This window comes from Pelobates fuscus, chromosome 4 (assembly GCF_036172605.1).
Source record: "Pelobates fuscus isolate aPelFus1 chromosome 4, aPelFus1.pri, whole genome shotgun sequence".
Taxonomy (NCBI): domain Eukaryota; kingdom Metazoa; phylum Chordata; class Amphibia; order Anura; family Pelobatidae; genus Pelobates; species Pelobates fuscus.
In genome coordinates this window covers 4,387,981-4,405,617 of record NC_086320.1, presented here as the reverse complement: position 1 = coordinate 4,405,617, position 17,637 = coordinate 4,387,981, and the positions used below count along the sequence as shown (strand labels likewise).

The window sequence follows — 17,637 nt, the reverse complement described above, 5'->3', positions numbered from 1 at the left end:
TCAAAACATGGGACACAAGCCAAGCAGAAATAGGCACCTGGAATTGTGAGAACTACATCACCAAATACCATAAACTGACACACAGCACAGTGTGTGTTTGGCAGTGAGTGAGTGCGTGTTTGGCAGTGAGTGTGTGTTTGTGCACGTTTGGCAGTGAGTGAGTGTGTGTGGTAGTGAGTGCGTGTGTCAGTGTGTGTGTGTGTGGCAGTGAGTGAGTGCGTGTTTGGCAGTTAGTGAGTGCGTGTGGCAGTGAGTGCGTGTGTGTCTGGGAGTGAATATGTATGTGTGTGGCAGTGATTGTGTGTCTAATGCTAAGTGTGTGTACGGCAGTAAGTGACTGTCTGAAGCAAAGTGTCTGTGTATATGGCAGGGATTTTCTGAATGCTGAGTGTACGGCAGTGATTGTCTGATGCTAAGTGTCTGTGTGTACAGCAGTGAGTGTCTGAATGCTGAGTCTTTGTGTACGGCAGTGTGGCAGACCACCTGGTACCCCAACTGGGTCCCTCCGCCAAACACGCTACGTAGCTATCGCCGGGAGACCATCAGCACTTCAGCCCCTAGCCACTGCAGCATGGCCGGAGTCTCGCCGTTGCTTCCCACCCTGGACCAGGGTCCAGCTTCCAGAGTTAAAAGCTCCCTGCCTTTTCCACTTCAGCCTTACCTCCAGGCAGGTATAGCTCTACTTACAGTGATTATAGTTGTGACAGATTAATCTGCATTTGAACTATTTCTTATCCTTCTTGGTTCGTCAGTTTGTTCGGTTAATTGCCTGTCCGTACACCCCGTTCGTTTGTTTCCTCAACTCCCGAATGAACTGCCAAACGGTCGGCCACCCAGCATGGAACCTCTTGGCCTCATTAGAACGTTGTGGTTAACCACAGACACTTCCTAATTGTCGAAGGTAGGCTGGGTAGCCATCTTGGACATACGAATGCCCAGCGGTGTTCGTCGAGAATCGTATGGAACTAAAAACGGACACTGAATCGCACGAACACCGCTGAAGCCGCCGACCTCCTTTCTCACATGGATCTTACAAACGAACACGATCCTGTTCGGTAGTTTTACCACACGAATAGACTCACCTCAGATAGCTATCCCATGGAGCCTATTCGTATACCGAAAGACTATGTACCAGACTTTGGCTCCATGGCGATTGGACTATGTTCATGGGATCTGAGCGCCATTGGGTAATAATGTGCGCTCAGATCCAAGCTATCTAGGAATATGTTGAACCTATATATTTCCTTCGTTTATTGTCATATTATGTATTTTTACACATTTACTCCATCTCGAGTAAATTGGAGTTTAGCCTCTATCCTGGGAGATAATTGAGTTACTTCCCAATTATCTCCAGGATAGAGAGGATGGTTATGTACAGTAAAAGGGGAGTGTTTATAGCCAAAGTGTTTCCATTGGTTACTGCATTATATTTGTTTTCCACCAGGTCCCCTAGGGGAGTGTCCACCTGGTGGAAGACCTGCATAAATACCGGGCAGGTAGTCCCGATTAAGCAGATCACTGCTTGACCCTCAATACGGAGCTTTGTCTCGTCATTGGGGGGATTATTATTCGTATGGTTTCTCATTCGGCTGTTTGGATCGTGGAGTATTTCGTATGGTTCCTGTTCGGCTGGTTGGAGTGTTCGTTAGCTGCTTCTCCCTTCGGAAGGTGAACGTCCTTAACGGTGTTAACCCCTTGTATACCTGGGTGAACCGTAACAATAGTTATTGTACAAAGGCAACTGCGGCTCTCAGGACTAGTTATTTTGATTTATCCCAGGGCTACAGGGATCCCTACAAATCCAAACAAGACAAGTTCCAAAAGGAACTGACATAAAAAACTTTATTTTTCTTGGGACTAGCCCATATGATTATTACAACAAGATTGCTGTGACAACTCAATAAAAATACAAACAGTCAAATCACATTAGACTACATACAGGAACTTATAAAAGCATAATTACATATTGATAAAGAGGTGGGAAAGACAATAATTAACATAAAACATCTCTCCTGTCTGCAGAAATGGCAATATGCAAACGTACATGAATATGCAAATTGACTGTCTGATGCTAAGTGTCTGTGTGTACGGCAGTGTGTATGGCAGCGAGTGATTGTCTGAATGCTGAGTGTCTGTGTGTACGGCAGCGAGTAATTGTCTGAATGCCGAGTGTCTGTGTGTACGGCAGCGGTATTTATGCAGGTCTTCCACGAGGTGGACACTCCCCTAGGGGACCTGGTAGAAAACTGACAAAAGTAATACAGTAGCCAATGAGAACAGTTTGGCTATAAACACTCCCCTTTAGGTGTGGTGGACCCTCCTCTCTATCCTGGAGATAATTGGGAAGTAATTCAATTATCTCCAAGGATAGAGCAAAATCTCCATTTTGTACATGCTAATAAAAATGCATAAAAATACATAACTTTAAAACTCACGAACCGAATTCACACATTCAACGAATCCCCAGATAGCCTGGATCTGAGCGCACAATATTACCGAATAGCGCTCAGATCCCATACACACAGTTCAATCGCCATGGAGTCAAAGTCGTTCACACAGTCTTTCGTTATACAAATGGGCTCCATGGGATGGCTATCTGGGGTGGCTCTGTTCGTAGGAAAATGTAACGAACGGACGGTGTTCGTATGAATGGGAAAACAGATGAAGGGAGGTCGGCGGCTTTCAGCGGTGTTCGTGTGAAAATAGTAGCCGTTTATAGTTCCACAAAATCGTCGAGGAACACCACTGGGCATTCGTATGTCCAAGATGGCCACCGCCTAGTGTTCGTTCATATGAACGACGACCACCCAGTCGACCATTTAACAAGGGGAAGTTACTGCGGTTAACCACAACGTTCTAATGAGGCCAAGCAGCACACTTCCCCACTGGGTGGCCGGCCATTCAGCAAATAGTTCGGCGAAACTGGGAAATAACATAGGGCCCGTCCGGACAGGGAAGTGCACGAACAAACAGACGAAGGAGCATAAAATAACAGTAATTCCGAGATAGAGGGATCTGTCACTGGTATAAGTTGCTAGAAGAGTATTAACTGAGAACTTAGTAGGTTATTTTTGACAGTTGCAGGAGACGAGTCATGGGGGGGTATGAAAACCTGCTAACAGTTTAAATGATATTGTGGCGAAAGTAACCTCGCCACTTGTACTTGGAGGGGCCTGATTGCCAGTCTCCTGCCCACAGACTATGGGCCCGGCAGGGAAATCTGTAAAAGTCTACCAAACTTGACCGAATGTTAGCACTGATTTCCCTGGAACTGTTTGGGGCATTGGACCATGTGCACGGTCGGTCAAAACTATGATTTCAAGGACATTTCTGAACCCCTGAACCGATCTGGGTGATTTTTGGATATGTTGTTCACCCAGATCGGGGCTATCAGGGAATGTAACTTTTATGGGGTTTTATGTGTTGTTAAGGGGGTTTCATAAAATTGTATGTTTTTCTGAGCTTGGCGATAATTGAGTTAGATGTCAGGATATTTATATCGGCAGACATTTTGTGCTATGATAGAAATTAAAAGTGTATACTGCCTGAATCACTCAGAACAGAGCAGACTCCATTTTGGATTTCAAGCTAACAAAGACACAAATTTCTATCCTCTTTGTAACCAAACACTAACTGAGCTAAGGAATGCTTTGTATATACAAACCAAGTGATATGCAGTAATATAGAGGGATGGATGCTCTGCCTAAATGTTAATGGAATAGAAATAATTCTAAACCCAGACATTAGTGACAGAGAAGATTAGTAATTAATTTTACTTTCTAAATTTTACAAGATTCCCATTGTAAGTGAAAGGTGAGACTAAGTTTAAACTGTCAATTTTAGAAATTACAGCAGGAATTGGAGACACACTGTCTGGGCAAAATCCAAAGCAAATGCTTTGAACTGACAAGTAAATTTAAAATTATGGCAGCCATATAGATAAGCCAAATTACGTCAAAATCGTCACCAGGAAAAGTTAACGCTTTTCTGGATAGGAATGTTTAGTGGGATGAGACTGCCCTCTATAGATCAAATTCTTAAATTGCTATCTGGAAGGTAACCACACCTCCAGTTTTCTATTGGTCTATCACCTAGTGACGAACAGAGAATTTTTCCCTTTAAAAAGTTAAGACAACGGGAAGAGAGGGGCTAAGTCAAAGAGTCGGGGGAAGTGAGCAGTGGAGGCGATCGTAAGAAGTCAGGATCGCAGGCTAAGAAAGAAAAGCAGAGTCAGAGTGAGAAATCCAAACAAGTTCCTGAGACTACCTACTCATATGATGAGAATATCTACCTAACTGGTAATTATACTGGTTTCATTTAATTAATCTAAATTAATTACATTTTTCTAATAGCATGATATATGACTGGATAAATCACGATCAGATTTCGATATTTAGAAATCTTAGTTACTAAAGAATATATAGTTATAACCATTCCATTCTGCAGGTGGGAAAAGAATAATTATATATTAATGTGGTTACAATCACATGTTAGCATATCGTGTTATTTATCCAGGTGTATTGATTTGCTCTAAAATAAGCTAAAATATCTGTTTAGGCAAATTAAAATTCTGCTTATAGAACATGGTAGATTACTCTTATTGGATGGTTCCAGGAAATGACTAATGAGCTGGTTTAAATGTTATTTTATTTAAAATTACATGAGAATAGATCTTAATTACCTAGGAGGTCTAGCCAGCATTGAAAGGGTTATTCTAACTGTTAGCTAAAGTTTTATGGCCTTATGCTGCAAGCTGTGTGAAAGAAAGCTTTTCTGTGTGTGTAAGTTTCACTTTCGTTCTCTGTGAAGTACCGTCATAAATCTTGTCTTGACAGCTAATGTTGTAGATTCTATACTGTGTCAGCCATTGGAATGTATTGCCATTGTATGCATACTGATGTTATACTAAATATTCATTGATTATTGTCACGCATGTTACTTATTATTATTATTTAATTTGTCACAATAAATTGTATCTATTTTTATAACAAATTGTGATTTTATTTATTTGGAATACATTTCACTTACATGATAACGATCTTTGGGATCTGAGAATTGAAATAGTGGGCAATACTCAACTGTTTACTATTATCATCCCATAAATATCCCCACATAGATTAGTACAGTTCCTGTTTCAATTATCTCCCAAGCACAGAGGAGGGATTCTATTGTTTGTGTATGGGAGTGTCTCACTGTATGACTCTGTTTTTATTGGTTGTTCACTTTGTGTCCCTGTGCCCAACAAGGTTCACCTGGGTGTCACCCTTGTTGGGAGACTTGCATAAAAGGCCAGTGTGCCTCCATTAAAATTCTGTTCCTCAACATAGAGTCTCATCTCATGTGTGGGAGAAATGGCTGTATTTGGGGGGATTGCTATATCACTATAGCTCTTTTAAGAGCTGTTCCTGCTACGCTCTCTGGAGTAGGAGAGGTTCACCCACTGGAAGCTGGATCCTGGTCTTGGGTCCATGGTGGGTGGTGGACGGCGAGTTCCCAGCCAAGCTGTAATACTGCACTTGGGAACTGTGGAGTATACTGCACTTGGTGTCTGTGGAGTGCTTGGAGCCCTCTGTAAGCACTAGGAGCATCGGCTGACGGAGGCACCTGGTTGGGGTGCCAGACGGTCCGTCACATATGATGGCAAGCGGTGGGATGGCTGCCTAGTGTGAGGAGAAGCAGCTCGGAGACACCGTTCATGGATTTATATTGAGGGCAACGCTAGTCCCTGTACAGTGCCCCTGGCTACAGCAGTATGGAACCAGCTAGTCCCCGAACAGCGTTCTTATACGAGGAGGAGGAGGATGACCTGGACTGGAGGGATGCTGTCTGGAAATACGTCTGGTATGAGGCCCTGAAGGGCATACAGCTTTGGCGAGGCGAGAGTCTACCCAGTGATGAGCAGCGGCGACAGATGCGAGTGGCGCTGCGGATGCCTCTCCTGGGAGAGCAGCCCCTGAATGAGTGGGTGGCAGAACTCGAGGCCTGGTATGGAAGTAGCTTTGGCTAGACGACACCTACCAGGCCCTGTGGTGGTATACGGGTCGGCATACCCCCCTGGATGGCTGAGCACGACAGGCCCGAGGGGGAGGATTATGATGGCCCTGGCCTGTTATGAATGCTGGGAGCCCTCGGTAAGCACTAGTAGCATCGACTGACGGAGGCACACGGTCGGGGTGCCAGGCGGTCAGTCACAGATATGCTGTCCTTAAGAAGTGTGTTTTCAAAGATTTTTTGAAGGAGTGGAGACTGGGTGAAAGTCTAACGGAGAAGTGAAGGGGGTTCCACAGAAGAGGTGCAACCCTGGAGAAGTCTTGGAGGCGAGTATCAGAGGTGAGAGTACGGACAGAGGATAGACGTAGGTCTTCGGCAGAGCACAGGGACCTTGACTATCTTGTAGAACGAGATTACGGAGAATGAGAAGAAGCTGTTGATGATAAAAAGTGTCAAAGGCAGCAGAAAGATCAAGGATATGGCAGTGAGTGGTTGAATGCCGAGTGTCTGTGTGTACGGCAGGGAGTGTCTGAATGCCGAGTGTCTTTGTGTACAGCAGTGGGTGTGACCGCCGAGTGTCTGTGTGTACGGCAGTGTCATGACATGAAGGGGTGCTGCCCTGCAACAGCACTGTCCCTTTAAGTGTGGGAACCAACTTAGCAGAGAAATAATTCTAGGACACGATAAATGGAGTAATAAAGAAAATGTATTAAGGCAAACCAAAAGGATATAGATATATATAATATATACAAAACAAAATATGACAATGCCACAAATAAATATATACAATAGAGCAGGCAGAGTCCACGATAGTCCTAGGCAAAGGTAAAGGCTTAGTCAGGTTAGTGCAGCCACCAAGTACAAAATGAACATCAAGGGGCAAAGTCCTAAGCAGGTCACACAGAAATAATGCAGCAAGGTCAGAATCACTGGAGAAGGAGTCTAGGCAGGAACACTGCAGGCGAACACTGGAACAGGAGGCACAGGACACAGGACCATAAGGACATCGGAACACCAGATCAGGAAACACAAGATACTCAGGATACTCAGGAAACAAGACACAGGAGACAGGAGCCAGAATCACGGGAGCCAGGAAACAGCAGGTACAGGGTCAAGGATAGAGGATAATGATCTGACAGGGAGTGAGGGGAGAAACCAGAATATATAGGTGCTAAACAAGGGCCAGGTGTAGTGCCTAACGAAAGGAAATGAGAAACAGTGCCAAACAGAAACAGTGGTGAGTGAGAGTACTGCACGAGGGCATGACAACTAAGGAGTGTCGTGACAGGCAGTGATTGTCTAAATGCTGAATGTCTGTGTGTATGGCAGTGATTGTCTGAATGCTGAATGTCTGTGTGTATGGCAATGAGTGTGTGTGTACAGCAGAGAGTGTCTGATGCTAAATGTTTGTGTGTACGGCAGTGAGTGTCTGTGTACGGCAGTGAGGGAGTGCTGAGTGTCTGTGTGTATAGGCTGTGTAACTATGTCAATGAGTGTGTGTCTGTCTGTACGTCAGTGAGTGAATGCCGAGTGTACGTCAGTGAGTGAATGCCGAGTGTCTGTGTGTATAGGCTGCACAGCTATGTAAATGAGTGTGTGTCTGTCTGTGTAGGCTGTATAGCTATGTCAATGTGTATTGGTGTGTCTCTAAGTATGTGTGTGTGAGTGAGTACACGTGTTTGGGAAAGCATGGCTGGGGGTAATCTGGCCAGTAAACAAAATGTAAATGTAATATGGACTGACAGTGAGAAATAAATATACCCAATGGGATGAAATAACAGTAGGGCTGCGTCACATACAAGGGAGCGACTTATTAAATGAAACCGAAAAGATATAACTGGTATGTGAGCGCTCCAATTAATTATGCAGATCTACATAAAAATCAAGATGAAAATATCAATAAACTTTATTGATATTTTCATCTTGATTTTTATGTAGATCTGCATAATTAATTGGAGCGCTCACATACCAGTTATATCTAATCTGGCCAGTAGTTTGGTAGTGTGCCCTGCTGACAGTCATAAACAATAAGAACTTACTAAATATTACCTGAACGAAGGGAACTCCAAGCAGGGTCAGCATTTTCTGGAGATCTCTCCACGTATTCTGAGCTGTGGGTCACAGAACCAGAACATATTCAGCATCTGGCAAGTAACAGTCTAAAGAATGTGGCATAACTGGAGACGGTGAGGCAGGCATGATAGGGGCTAAGGGTTAATAAAGTGCCAGGTCGAGGCTGAAAGGCACAGGGGTAGAAAAAAAAAAAAGGAGAAATTAAATGAAAGAAACAAGCAAGGAAAAGGAAAAAAGGATGGAGCACGAGGGAAATTAAATGGAAGGAGTGAGCGCGGAAAAATAAAAAGAAAGGATGGGGCTTGAAAGAAATTAAATGGAAGGAGTGAGCAAGGAAAAATAAAAAGAAAGGACGGGGCCCGAGGGAAATTATATGGAAGGAGTGAGGCTGGTACCTCACACCCTATAGACTACACAGAATGGGCAGTCGGCCATTGGCAGACTGTTGGAAACTATGCGGCAAAAAAGGCATCTACCTACATTGTTGGTGGACATGCCCAAAGCTACAGGGACTATGGATAGACATCCAATCACTCATAGAACTGATTGCACTAGGTAAGCCCTTTCCACTGGACCCATGGGTACAACTCTTATCAAAACTAATTGACATGACCACCAGATATGAAAACAAACTAGCGGCACGCATAGCATTAGCAGCACGCAGATCAGTAGGAACTGATAGCCCAAATCCACGATATGCCTCAGGTGTTCCACAGAATCTGGGACCCCTGGATTGCAAGCAGCAGTAAAATAACCGCCTGACAACCAACTCTTCCTTGCCCTCCCCCATCCCTGCGGGTTTGGGGGGACTCCAGCGGGAACTCTACTTCAACAGTGCTTCTTACACCCTCCCTTCCTCGATCTCACACACACACACACACACACGTGACAAACTCCCTATGACAGTAGTCACCGTCACTGGGGATGGAAGACAGACACAATGGATGGACTCCCAAATTCTTTGTGTTTTTTCACACTGTGCCTATTTGTGCAGGGTATGTTGAATGTATTTCTGGTCTGTTCATCTCCCCCTCCCCCCTTTGTCCTGTCCTATTGTTTCCCCAGCAGGACGTTGTCCCAGGGACACTGCCAGACCAGTTTAAACTGGCTTCCCTCCTCAATCTCTCATAAACCCTTGCTATTGTCTGACCCCACCTTTCCATGTACTGTAGTGCTCTTATCAACCTATTGTATGTAAATGAGGCTGTTAGGGGCTTGACCTATGTGTGCTGTATTAATTAAAGAGTTGCTTCACCATGTGTTGTCTGGTGTTTGGTCCAGAGTGGAAAAGTGTTCCAGGTTCCCTGATAGCTACACGGAAGCAGACTTGGCGGAGGTACTCGGCCGGAGTACTGGAGCTCCATTACATTCCCCTTTTTTAAGGAGTTTGCCATGAGTTTTTGGAGGGGCCTGCTTGCCAGCCTCCTGCCCTGTGTCACGACACTCCTTAGCTGATTTGCCCTCGTGCAGTACTCATACTCACCACTTTTTCTGTTTGGCACTGTTCCCCATTTCTTTTCATTAAGCACTTCACCTGGTCCTTGTTTAGCACCTATTTAGTTTGGGTTCTCCCTTCACTCCTGGCCAGATCATTGCCTTTTGTTTCCTGTTCCCTGGGTTCCTGGCTCCTGCATACTGTGACTTGGTCCTGTGTCCTGTGTCTCCTGGTCTTCGTCCTGTGTCCTCCTGATCCTGCGTTATTGTGTCCTCCTGGTCCTTCGTTATTGTGTCCTCCGATCCTGTGTTCTGGTTCCGTGGTCCCGGCTTTACTACCAGTGATCCTGTCCCTGCAGACTTGTTCATTGATTCTCCTTTGGATCTTGATGTCACTATATTTGTCTTGTGACTCTAGACCTGTGCCCTACCTGATACTCGTGGTAGCTGCACAATCCTACCCTTATACCCAAGGACTGTTACAGTAGTTGTTGCCTGCACGATTTAGTGCTAATTTTGATTTACTGTATATATTTTGTGGCCTTCTGTGTGTGTGTGTATATATATATATATATATATATATATATATTGTTTTGCGTTTTTCCTTTGGTTTCCTGTAAATATATATCTCTTGATTTATCCTATTTATTTGTGTCTTTGCATTTATTTCTCTGCTGAATGGGTTCCCACATTTAAAGTGACAGTGCTGTTCCAGGGCAGCACCCCTTCATGTCATTATGCCCTGCAAAAAGACATGCTAAAAAGTGACTTCAATGGGAAAATGTGCCTCTCCCCCTCCCCCTTTTTACTGTCCTATTGTTCTCCAGCAGGGCGTTGTCCCAGGGTCACTGCCAGACCAGTTAAGAACTGGCTGCTTTGTCCCTCCTCGGTCTCCCATCAGCCCTTGCTATTTTCTGACCTCACCCTTCCTTGTACTATAGGGGACTTTTAACATTGGATATAATGAGCGCTCAGATCCACGCTATCTGGGGATATGTTGGACATATAGGTTAAACATTGTATTATAAGAGTTATGTATTTTTATGTGGTTTTTGTAACAGTTTCTGACTTAGAGATATTCCCTGTACCTGGAGATAATTAGGTTACCACAGCCACTTAAGCCAATTATCTCCAGGATAGAGGAGAAGATAGACCGGCCGCACAGCCTAAATCTGTGGAACTGTTCTGGGCAGGAAAGCCATGCTTGCGGTCGGTCAAATGTGACTTCCATAAAACTTTTGAACCTCTGCTCTGATCTGGGTGATTTGGGGATATGTTGTTCACCCAGATCAGGGCTATCCAGTGATGTAGGATGGGGATATGTTGTTGTTTTGGGGTGTTTCTGGACATTTTCTGCCTGAGGTAACTGAGTTAGTCCATTGTGTTTGGTAATTGTATCACAGGCAGAGGGGAGGGTTTGTGTACATTAGCTGGGAGTGTCTAACTGTACAATACTGTGTTGATTGGCTGCTGTGCTCCACAAGGTCCACGTGGGTGGTAACCTAGTGGGGAAAACTGTATATAAGAAATGCCTTTGTGCTCATTAAACCAGTTCTACTTCACCCTCAATTTAGAGTTCTGTCTCTTATTGGGGGAAACAGCTACACGTATTGCTATGCTCTTCATACTCCATTGGATAATCACTAAGCTCTTTTAAGAGCTTGTTCCTGCTTCACTCTCTGCTTGGAGCCCTCAGGAAACGCTAGGAGCATCCTTTAACGGAGGTACCCAGTCGGGGTGCCAGGTGATCCGTTACAACACTCTCTTTCTATTTTCCCACTCATACACCTTCTTCTTGTATATAGTTACTAACCCTCACCCCTCATCCCCACCATAATCAGTGCCTGACCAAACAAGTTCACAGCCACTGACTCCAGGCTCCCTGACGAACATAAACAGCAAAGAATCTCACGAAGAGATAAATATGACTGTCCTGGCCAACGTTTCTCATCTCCTACCCCTCTACCCAGGTTTACAGATGACTTTTGCACATACTTACATTAGATACGTCCTAAATATAAGCCAGACTGAGACTTAAGAATTACACCACTAAAGAGAAAATACATGCGAACTAAGACACTTACTCATGCTCTAAATGGGCATTTGTATGGTCTGATAGCAACCAACGCCACCAGATCTTTATTAAGACAGCCCTGCATTTACTATGATTGTTTCATTCTGGTGGTCCACGTTGTATACCTACTCCAAGTCTCTCTCTCTAGACCACAAACTGTTACCTTCGGACGCAATATGTACGCAGTACATCTTTTACAAATGTTTTTCTTTTCCTGTACCTTGTAATACTTGAAAAACCACCAATAAAAACTGAATGTTTAAAAAAAAAAAAGGAAAAAAAGAAAGCAGCGAGCAAGAAAAAAAAAAGAGACAGAAAGGGGCTCGAGGAAAAATAAATGGAAGGAGTGAGCAACGAAAAATAAAAATAAAGGACGGGCTTGGAGAATTAAATCAGCCATAACCGTGTAGACACTGCTTAACACGCGAATCCCGCTCACAGGCTCCCCTAATGAAAAATTTTGGCAAATTTGACACGTTTTCGGCCGAAACAGGATAGGCCCATTTTCGGCCGAAAATGTTGGTGCATTCCTACTTTAAACACTCACCTGTCTGCTGACACTCAGTGAACACAAAGTTAATGTCCTCACCTGCTGCGTTAACGGTGGCTGTCCTCCGACCCCGAGGTTCTCCCTGTTTTATAAAAAATAAAAAAAATAAAAAAAAAAATAAAGTAGGAACCTCACCTTCAAGGAGATCTACAGGGCGTGCTGTATAAAGGGAGGAGGGAGCCAGGAGTAGTTGGTGCAGGGCGTGCTGTATAAAGGGAGGAGGGAGCCAGGAGTAGTTGGTGCAGGGCGTGCTGTATAAAGGGAGGAGGGAGCCAGGAGTAGTTGGTGCAGGGCGTGCTGTATAAAGGGAGGAGGGAGCCAGGAGTAGTTGGTGCAGGGCGTGCTGTATAAAGGGAGGAGGGAGCCAGGAGTAGTTGGTGCAGGGCGTGCTGTATAAAGGGAGGAGGGAGCCGGGAGTAGTTGGTGCAGGGCGTGCTATATATAGGGAGTAGGTTTCCCCATCCGGCAGCAAAGCTGTGTATCCAAAGGGGAGACAGTCGGTCTCCCCCTTTAGCAGCAGAGCTATGCACTTAAAGGGGAGACAGTCAGTCTCCAGCAACCAGGCTCCAACCAGACTACTCCCGTGGTAGTGCTGGCATCAGGGCAGAGTACCGCTGGTCTCTGCCCACTCACCAACCCACCAAGGCAGCCTACCAGTCCCCCACACAGCCGTGGTGAGGCACCTGGACATGGACAAGATTCTCCCTTACCCAGGTGTAGTAACCATTTATTGTGGGTGGGCTGTATTGTTTTTTCTGTTTTGTGGGTGGGCTGCTGGACTAACAAGGGCACTGACCGGCAGGAGGTCAGATACCCTGTTAGTCTGTTTGGAAAAGGGGAGAGATGTGACGAGACCAATTGCATTGGAGGAGCCTGGTTGCCCGCCTGCTGCCTTTGGATTATGGACCGGCAGTTAAAGGGTTAATTTTACTGTGCAGAAGGATTTATTCCTTCCTTTCTGCACAGCCGTTCTGTAGATTCTATCAGCCTCCCCAGAGCCGTGGGAAACCGGCCGGCGCCGTTAATTGGCCACCCAGAAGCTGGCGTGTGCCCTCCATCTACCTCCCTGAAGCCACGGTTAACCGGGGCTTAACGAGCGTGTGCCGGCAATTGACCACCCAGTAGCTGCGGTTAACCGCAGCTTAATTGATTGTTACTGGGTGGTCGCGGTTACACCTAGCCGCCACACGATGGCGGTGTTCTGGAGCTCCCCAGGCAGCCAGCGCTTTTCTGCCCGGCTTTCATGCACTAGAAGCGGACACTTTTACGTGCAGGCACCGCTGAGCCTCCAGCTGTGCCTGTCTTTGAAAAGGGGATTATCGCCTAAACGGATTTTAACCCCTTGTCTGCTGAAACGGTCCGTTACACAGGGCGTGCTGTTTAAGGGGAGGGGGGAGCCGGGAGTAGTTGATGCCGGGCGTGCTGTATAAAGGAAGAAGGGAGTCGGGAGTAGTTGGTGCAGGGCGTGCTGTATAAAGGGAGGGGGGAGCCGGGAGTAGTTGATGTATAAAGGAAGAAGGGAGCCGGGAGTAGTTGGTGCAGGGCGTGCTGTATAAAGGGGGGGAGGGAGCCGGGAGTAGTTGGTGCAGGGCGTGCTGTATAAAGGGAGGGGGAGCCGGGAGTAGTTGGTGCATGGCGTGCTGTATAAAGGGAGGGGGGAGCCGGGAGTAGTTGGTGCATGCGTGCTGTTTAAGGGAAGGAGGGAGCCGAGAGTAGTTGATGCAGGGCGTGCTGTATAAAGGGAGGAGGGAGCCGGGAGTAGTTGATGCAGGGCGTGCTGTATAAAGGGAGGAGGGAGCCGGGAATAGTTGGTGCAGGGCGTGCTGTATAAAGGGAGGAGGGAGCCTGGAGTAGTTGGTGCAGGGCGTGCAGTATAAAGGGAGGAGGGAGCCGGGAGTAGTTGGTGCAGGGCGTGCTGTATAAAGGGGGAGGGAGTCGGGAGTAGTTGGTGCAGGGCGTGCTGTATAAAGGGAGGAGGGAGCTGGGAGTAGTTGGTGCAGGGCGTGCTGTATAAAGGGAGGAGGGAGCCGGGAGTAGTTGGTGCAGGGCGTGCTGAATAAAGGGGGGAGGGAGTCGGGAGTAGTTGGTGCAGGGCGTGCTGTATAAAGGGAGGAGGGAGCCTGGAGTAGTTGGTGCAGGGCGTGCTGTATAAAGGGAGGAGGGAGCCGGGAGTAGTTGGTGCAGGGCGTGCTGTATTAAGGGGGGAGGAAGTCGGGAGTAGTTGGTGCAGGGCGTGCTGTATAAAGGGAGGAGGGAGCTGGGAGTAGTTGGTGCAGGGCGTGCTGTATAAAGGGAGGAGGGAGCCGGGAGTAGTTGGTGCAGGGCGTGCTATATAAAGGGAGGAGGGAGCCGGGAGTAGTTGGTGCAGGGCGTGCTGAATAAAGGGGGGAGGGAGTCGGGAGTAGTTGGTGCAGGGAGTGCTGTATAAAGGGAGGAGGGAGCCGGGAGTAGTTGGTGCAGGGCGTGCTGTATTAAAGGGGGAGGAAGTCGGGAGTAGTTAGTGCAGGGTGTGCTGTATAAAGGGAGGAGGGAGTCGGGAGTAGTTGGTGCAGGGCATGCTGTATAAAGGGGGGAGGGAGTCGGGAGTAGTTGGTGCAGGGCGTGCTGTATAACGGGAGGAGGGAGCCGGGAGTAGTTGGTGCAGGGCGTGCTATATAAAGGGAGGAGGGAGCCGGGAGTAGTTGGTGCAGGGCGTGCTGAATAAAGGGGGGAGGGAGTCGGGAGTAGTTGGTGCAGGGCGTGCTGTATAAAGGGAGGAGGGAGCTGGGAGTAGTTGGTGCAGGGCGTGCTGTATAAAGTGAGGAGGGAGCTGGAAGTAGTTGGTGCAGGGCGTGCTGTATAAAGGGAGGAGTGAGCCGGGAGTAGTTGGTGCAGGGCGTGCTATATATAGGGAGGAGGGAGCCGGGAGTAGTTGGTGCAGGGCGTGCTGTATAAAGGGAGGAGGGAGCCGGGAGTAGTTGGTGCAGGGCGTGCTGTATAAAGGGAGGAGGGAGCCGGGAGTAATTGGTGCAGGGCGTGCTGTATAAAGGGAGGAGGGAGCCGGGAGTAGTTGGTCACTCTCGCTTACCTTGCGGTGTTTCATTGGCGGTGGTTTCCCATCGAACACAAACAGAGGTTTAATACCAATCTTTAACATGGACGCCGTGCGATTAAATAAACCTTTAAGAACACTGAGAAAAGATACAATTATACATCTGAGATCAGCGGGAGACACAATCTTTATGAGAATCTCAGTAAATTGCAATCACACAAAGCACAAAATATTCACAAAACCCTAGAGTGGAAACAAGATTTGCAGCATAACATCATGGCGTTAAAGGTGACCGGTCATCTCTCACGGGATTTACAGAGTGAAACATTGAGGGTCACCTAGAATTCGCATTTACGGGTTCTTTCATTTCACTTTGTCTAAACTAACTGCGGCACCTGATCGGGAAACATTATCCTGAATAAAGCACTCAGAGCAGCGTCCGCTTAGCTTAATCTCAATACTAGCAATGCAATATCGCTGCAGGCGCAGTGCTCCGAGATCCCGCCATTCTGGCGTCAAATTCAGCAAATTATTTCCTTTCTAAGAGGGTGTAGCGGAGAGGTAGTATAATCCACAGTATCTCCGCTGGGTAACAGGAACAGCATAAAATAACCCAGGCAAATAAATACAGCATACAATAATCCCGGTAGCGTTGTAAGAATCCTTCCTTCCCAAGAACTAGACGACACATAGGCTGGGAGTCAACTGAGCTTTTAATCACACGTCACCGTATTTATGGGATTCCCCATGCAAGGGGTTTCCCTACTGACATTACAGGGGTTGTACAGTAGGGGACTACATGGGGAACTGAATAACCTGAACATTTCTCCCATCATGCACTGCTGTACGAGAGGGATACTCCCACTGGAATATTCAGTTAAGTGAATTATCCCTCCGTGCAGCAGAACTGACATTTCACATAAAAATACATAACTTGTACAATATTCATGCTATATTACAGAATGACGGTAGATAGCTGGGGTCTGAGCGCACACTTCGTGAAAGTACCGCTCAGATCCCAGCACATTTAGCCGAACGCCGCATGAATTACAATCCAATATACACTTTGCATCAAATACACAAATACATCCGTGGGGTTAACATACCGAAAGCCCGGTACTCCCGAACGGCCTGGAAGTCCAGCGGTATTCGTGCCGTCGAGTAGCCGATTTTAGTTCCAGGCACTCGACGACAAAATACCGCTGGGCTAACAAAGGATCCAAGATGGCCGACCGCCGCGTGGTCGGTAGCCGAACGGCGGCCACCCTGAATCTCTAATAACTACCGAAAGATACAATGTTGCAATGTTTAATGAGAGCCACACGACCTCCTGTGTGTGGTCTCCCATTCGGTAGTTTGTTCGTTTCACGAACAGTGTTGAAATTCACCGTTCGTGAAACTACTGTATGAATGCTGGTGGCTTTCATGCCGCCAGCATACGAATGCTCTTGTTCGCATAAAATCAAAAATAGGTATACGCTTGGTTCTAACATTCTTAAAGCTACAGCAATACATTAATACAACTACAGTCTTAAGTGGCTAGTTTTGCCACAGAGGGTTAACACCACAATGAGTTCTAGACGTTGTGATGGACCGCTGGCACTCCGAATGAGTACCCCCGCCAATCGATGCTCCTAGCGCTTGCCGAGGACTCCGAGCACTCCAACCGACACCATCAGCACTGCGGACCCCACTTCCAGCGATGCACCTGCGCCAGGGTCTCGCCGTCTCTCACTCACCCTGGATCCATGACCAGGATCCAGCTCCCAGTGGGTGAACCTCTCCTAAATCAAGAGAGCGTAGCAGGAACAAATCAAGCTCTTACAAGAGCTTACTCTGGGGAGTAAGTGATTATAGCAATCCCCAGAGTGTAGGTATCCCTTCCCCCAAGCATGAGCCAAGGCTTCAAGAAAGGTGCAAGTAGGTCTGGTTTATTGAGGGCTACCTGCCCGGTATTTATGCAAGTGTCCACCAGGTGGACACTCCCCTATGGGACCTGATGGAACAATGGGACACATATTGGATATTAGCCAATCACAGACAATACAAACAAACACTCCCACAGTGACATCACAATCTCTCCTCTCTATCCTGGAGATAATTGGGAAGTAATCAAATTATCTCCCAGGACAGAGGCAAGACTCCATTAACCACATGGTTACAAAAAGACATAAAATTACACAATGTTACAATTACTACATATAATATAAATGCAACATATCCACAAATAGCTTAGATCTGAGCGCACATTATTACTGAATGGCACTCAGAACGCATACATACAGTTCAATCGCCATGGAGCCAAAATGTTTTCCATAGTCTTTCATTACATGAATAGGCTCCATGGCATAGCTATCTAGGGTAGCACTACTCACATACTGAAAGTCCTGCACGCCCCGGCAGAAATACACAAATAAACCTTTCTGCAGGGGAAAATACAGCTATCAGCACAGGGGCCATAGTCGGAAGGCAGGAGGCTAGCCA

General features: G+C 46.7%; 1 protein-coding gene across 1 annotated transcript in view; it reads right to left on the bottom strand.

Moving 5' to 3' along the window:
* The window catches only part of LOC134608248 (flap endonuclease 1-like), a 268,100-nt gene that overhangs the window by 118,852 nt on the left and 131,611 nt on the right, over positions 1-17,637 (bottom strand). The window contains exons 3-5 of the mRNA XM_063450916.1: positions 15,190-15,292; positions 12,162-12,204; positions 8,041-8,102 (exon numbers count right to left, since the gene is read on the bottom strand). Coding sequence (XP_063306986.1) covers positions 8,041-8,102; positions 12,162-12,204; positions 15,190-15,292 — 208 coding nt within the window. The remainder of the gene's footprint in view (positions 1-8,040; positions 8,103-12,161; positions 12,205-15,189; positions 15,293-17,637) is intronic.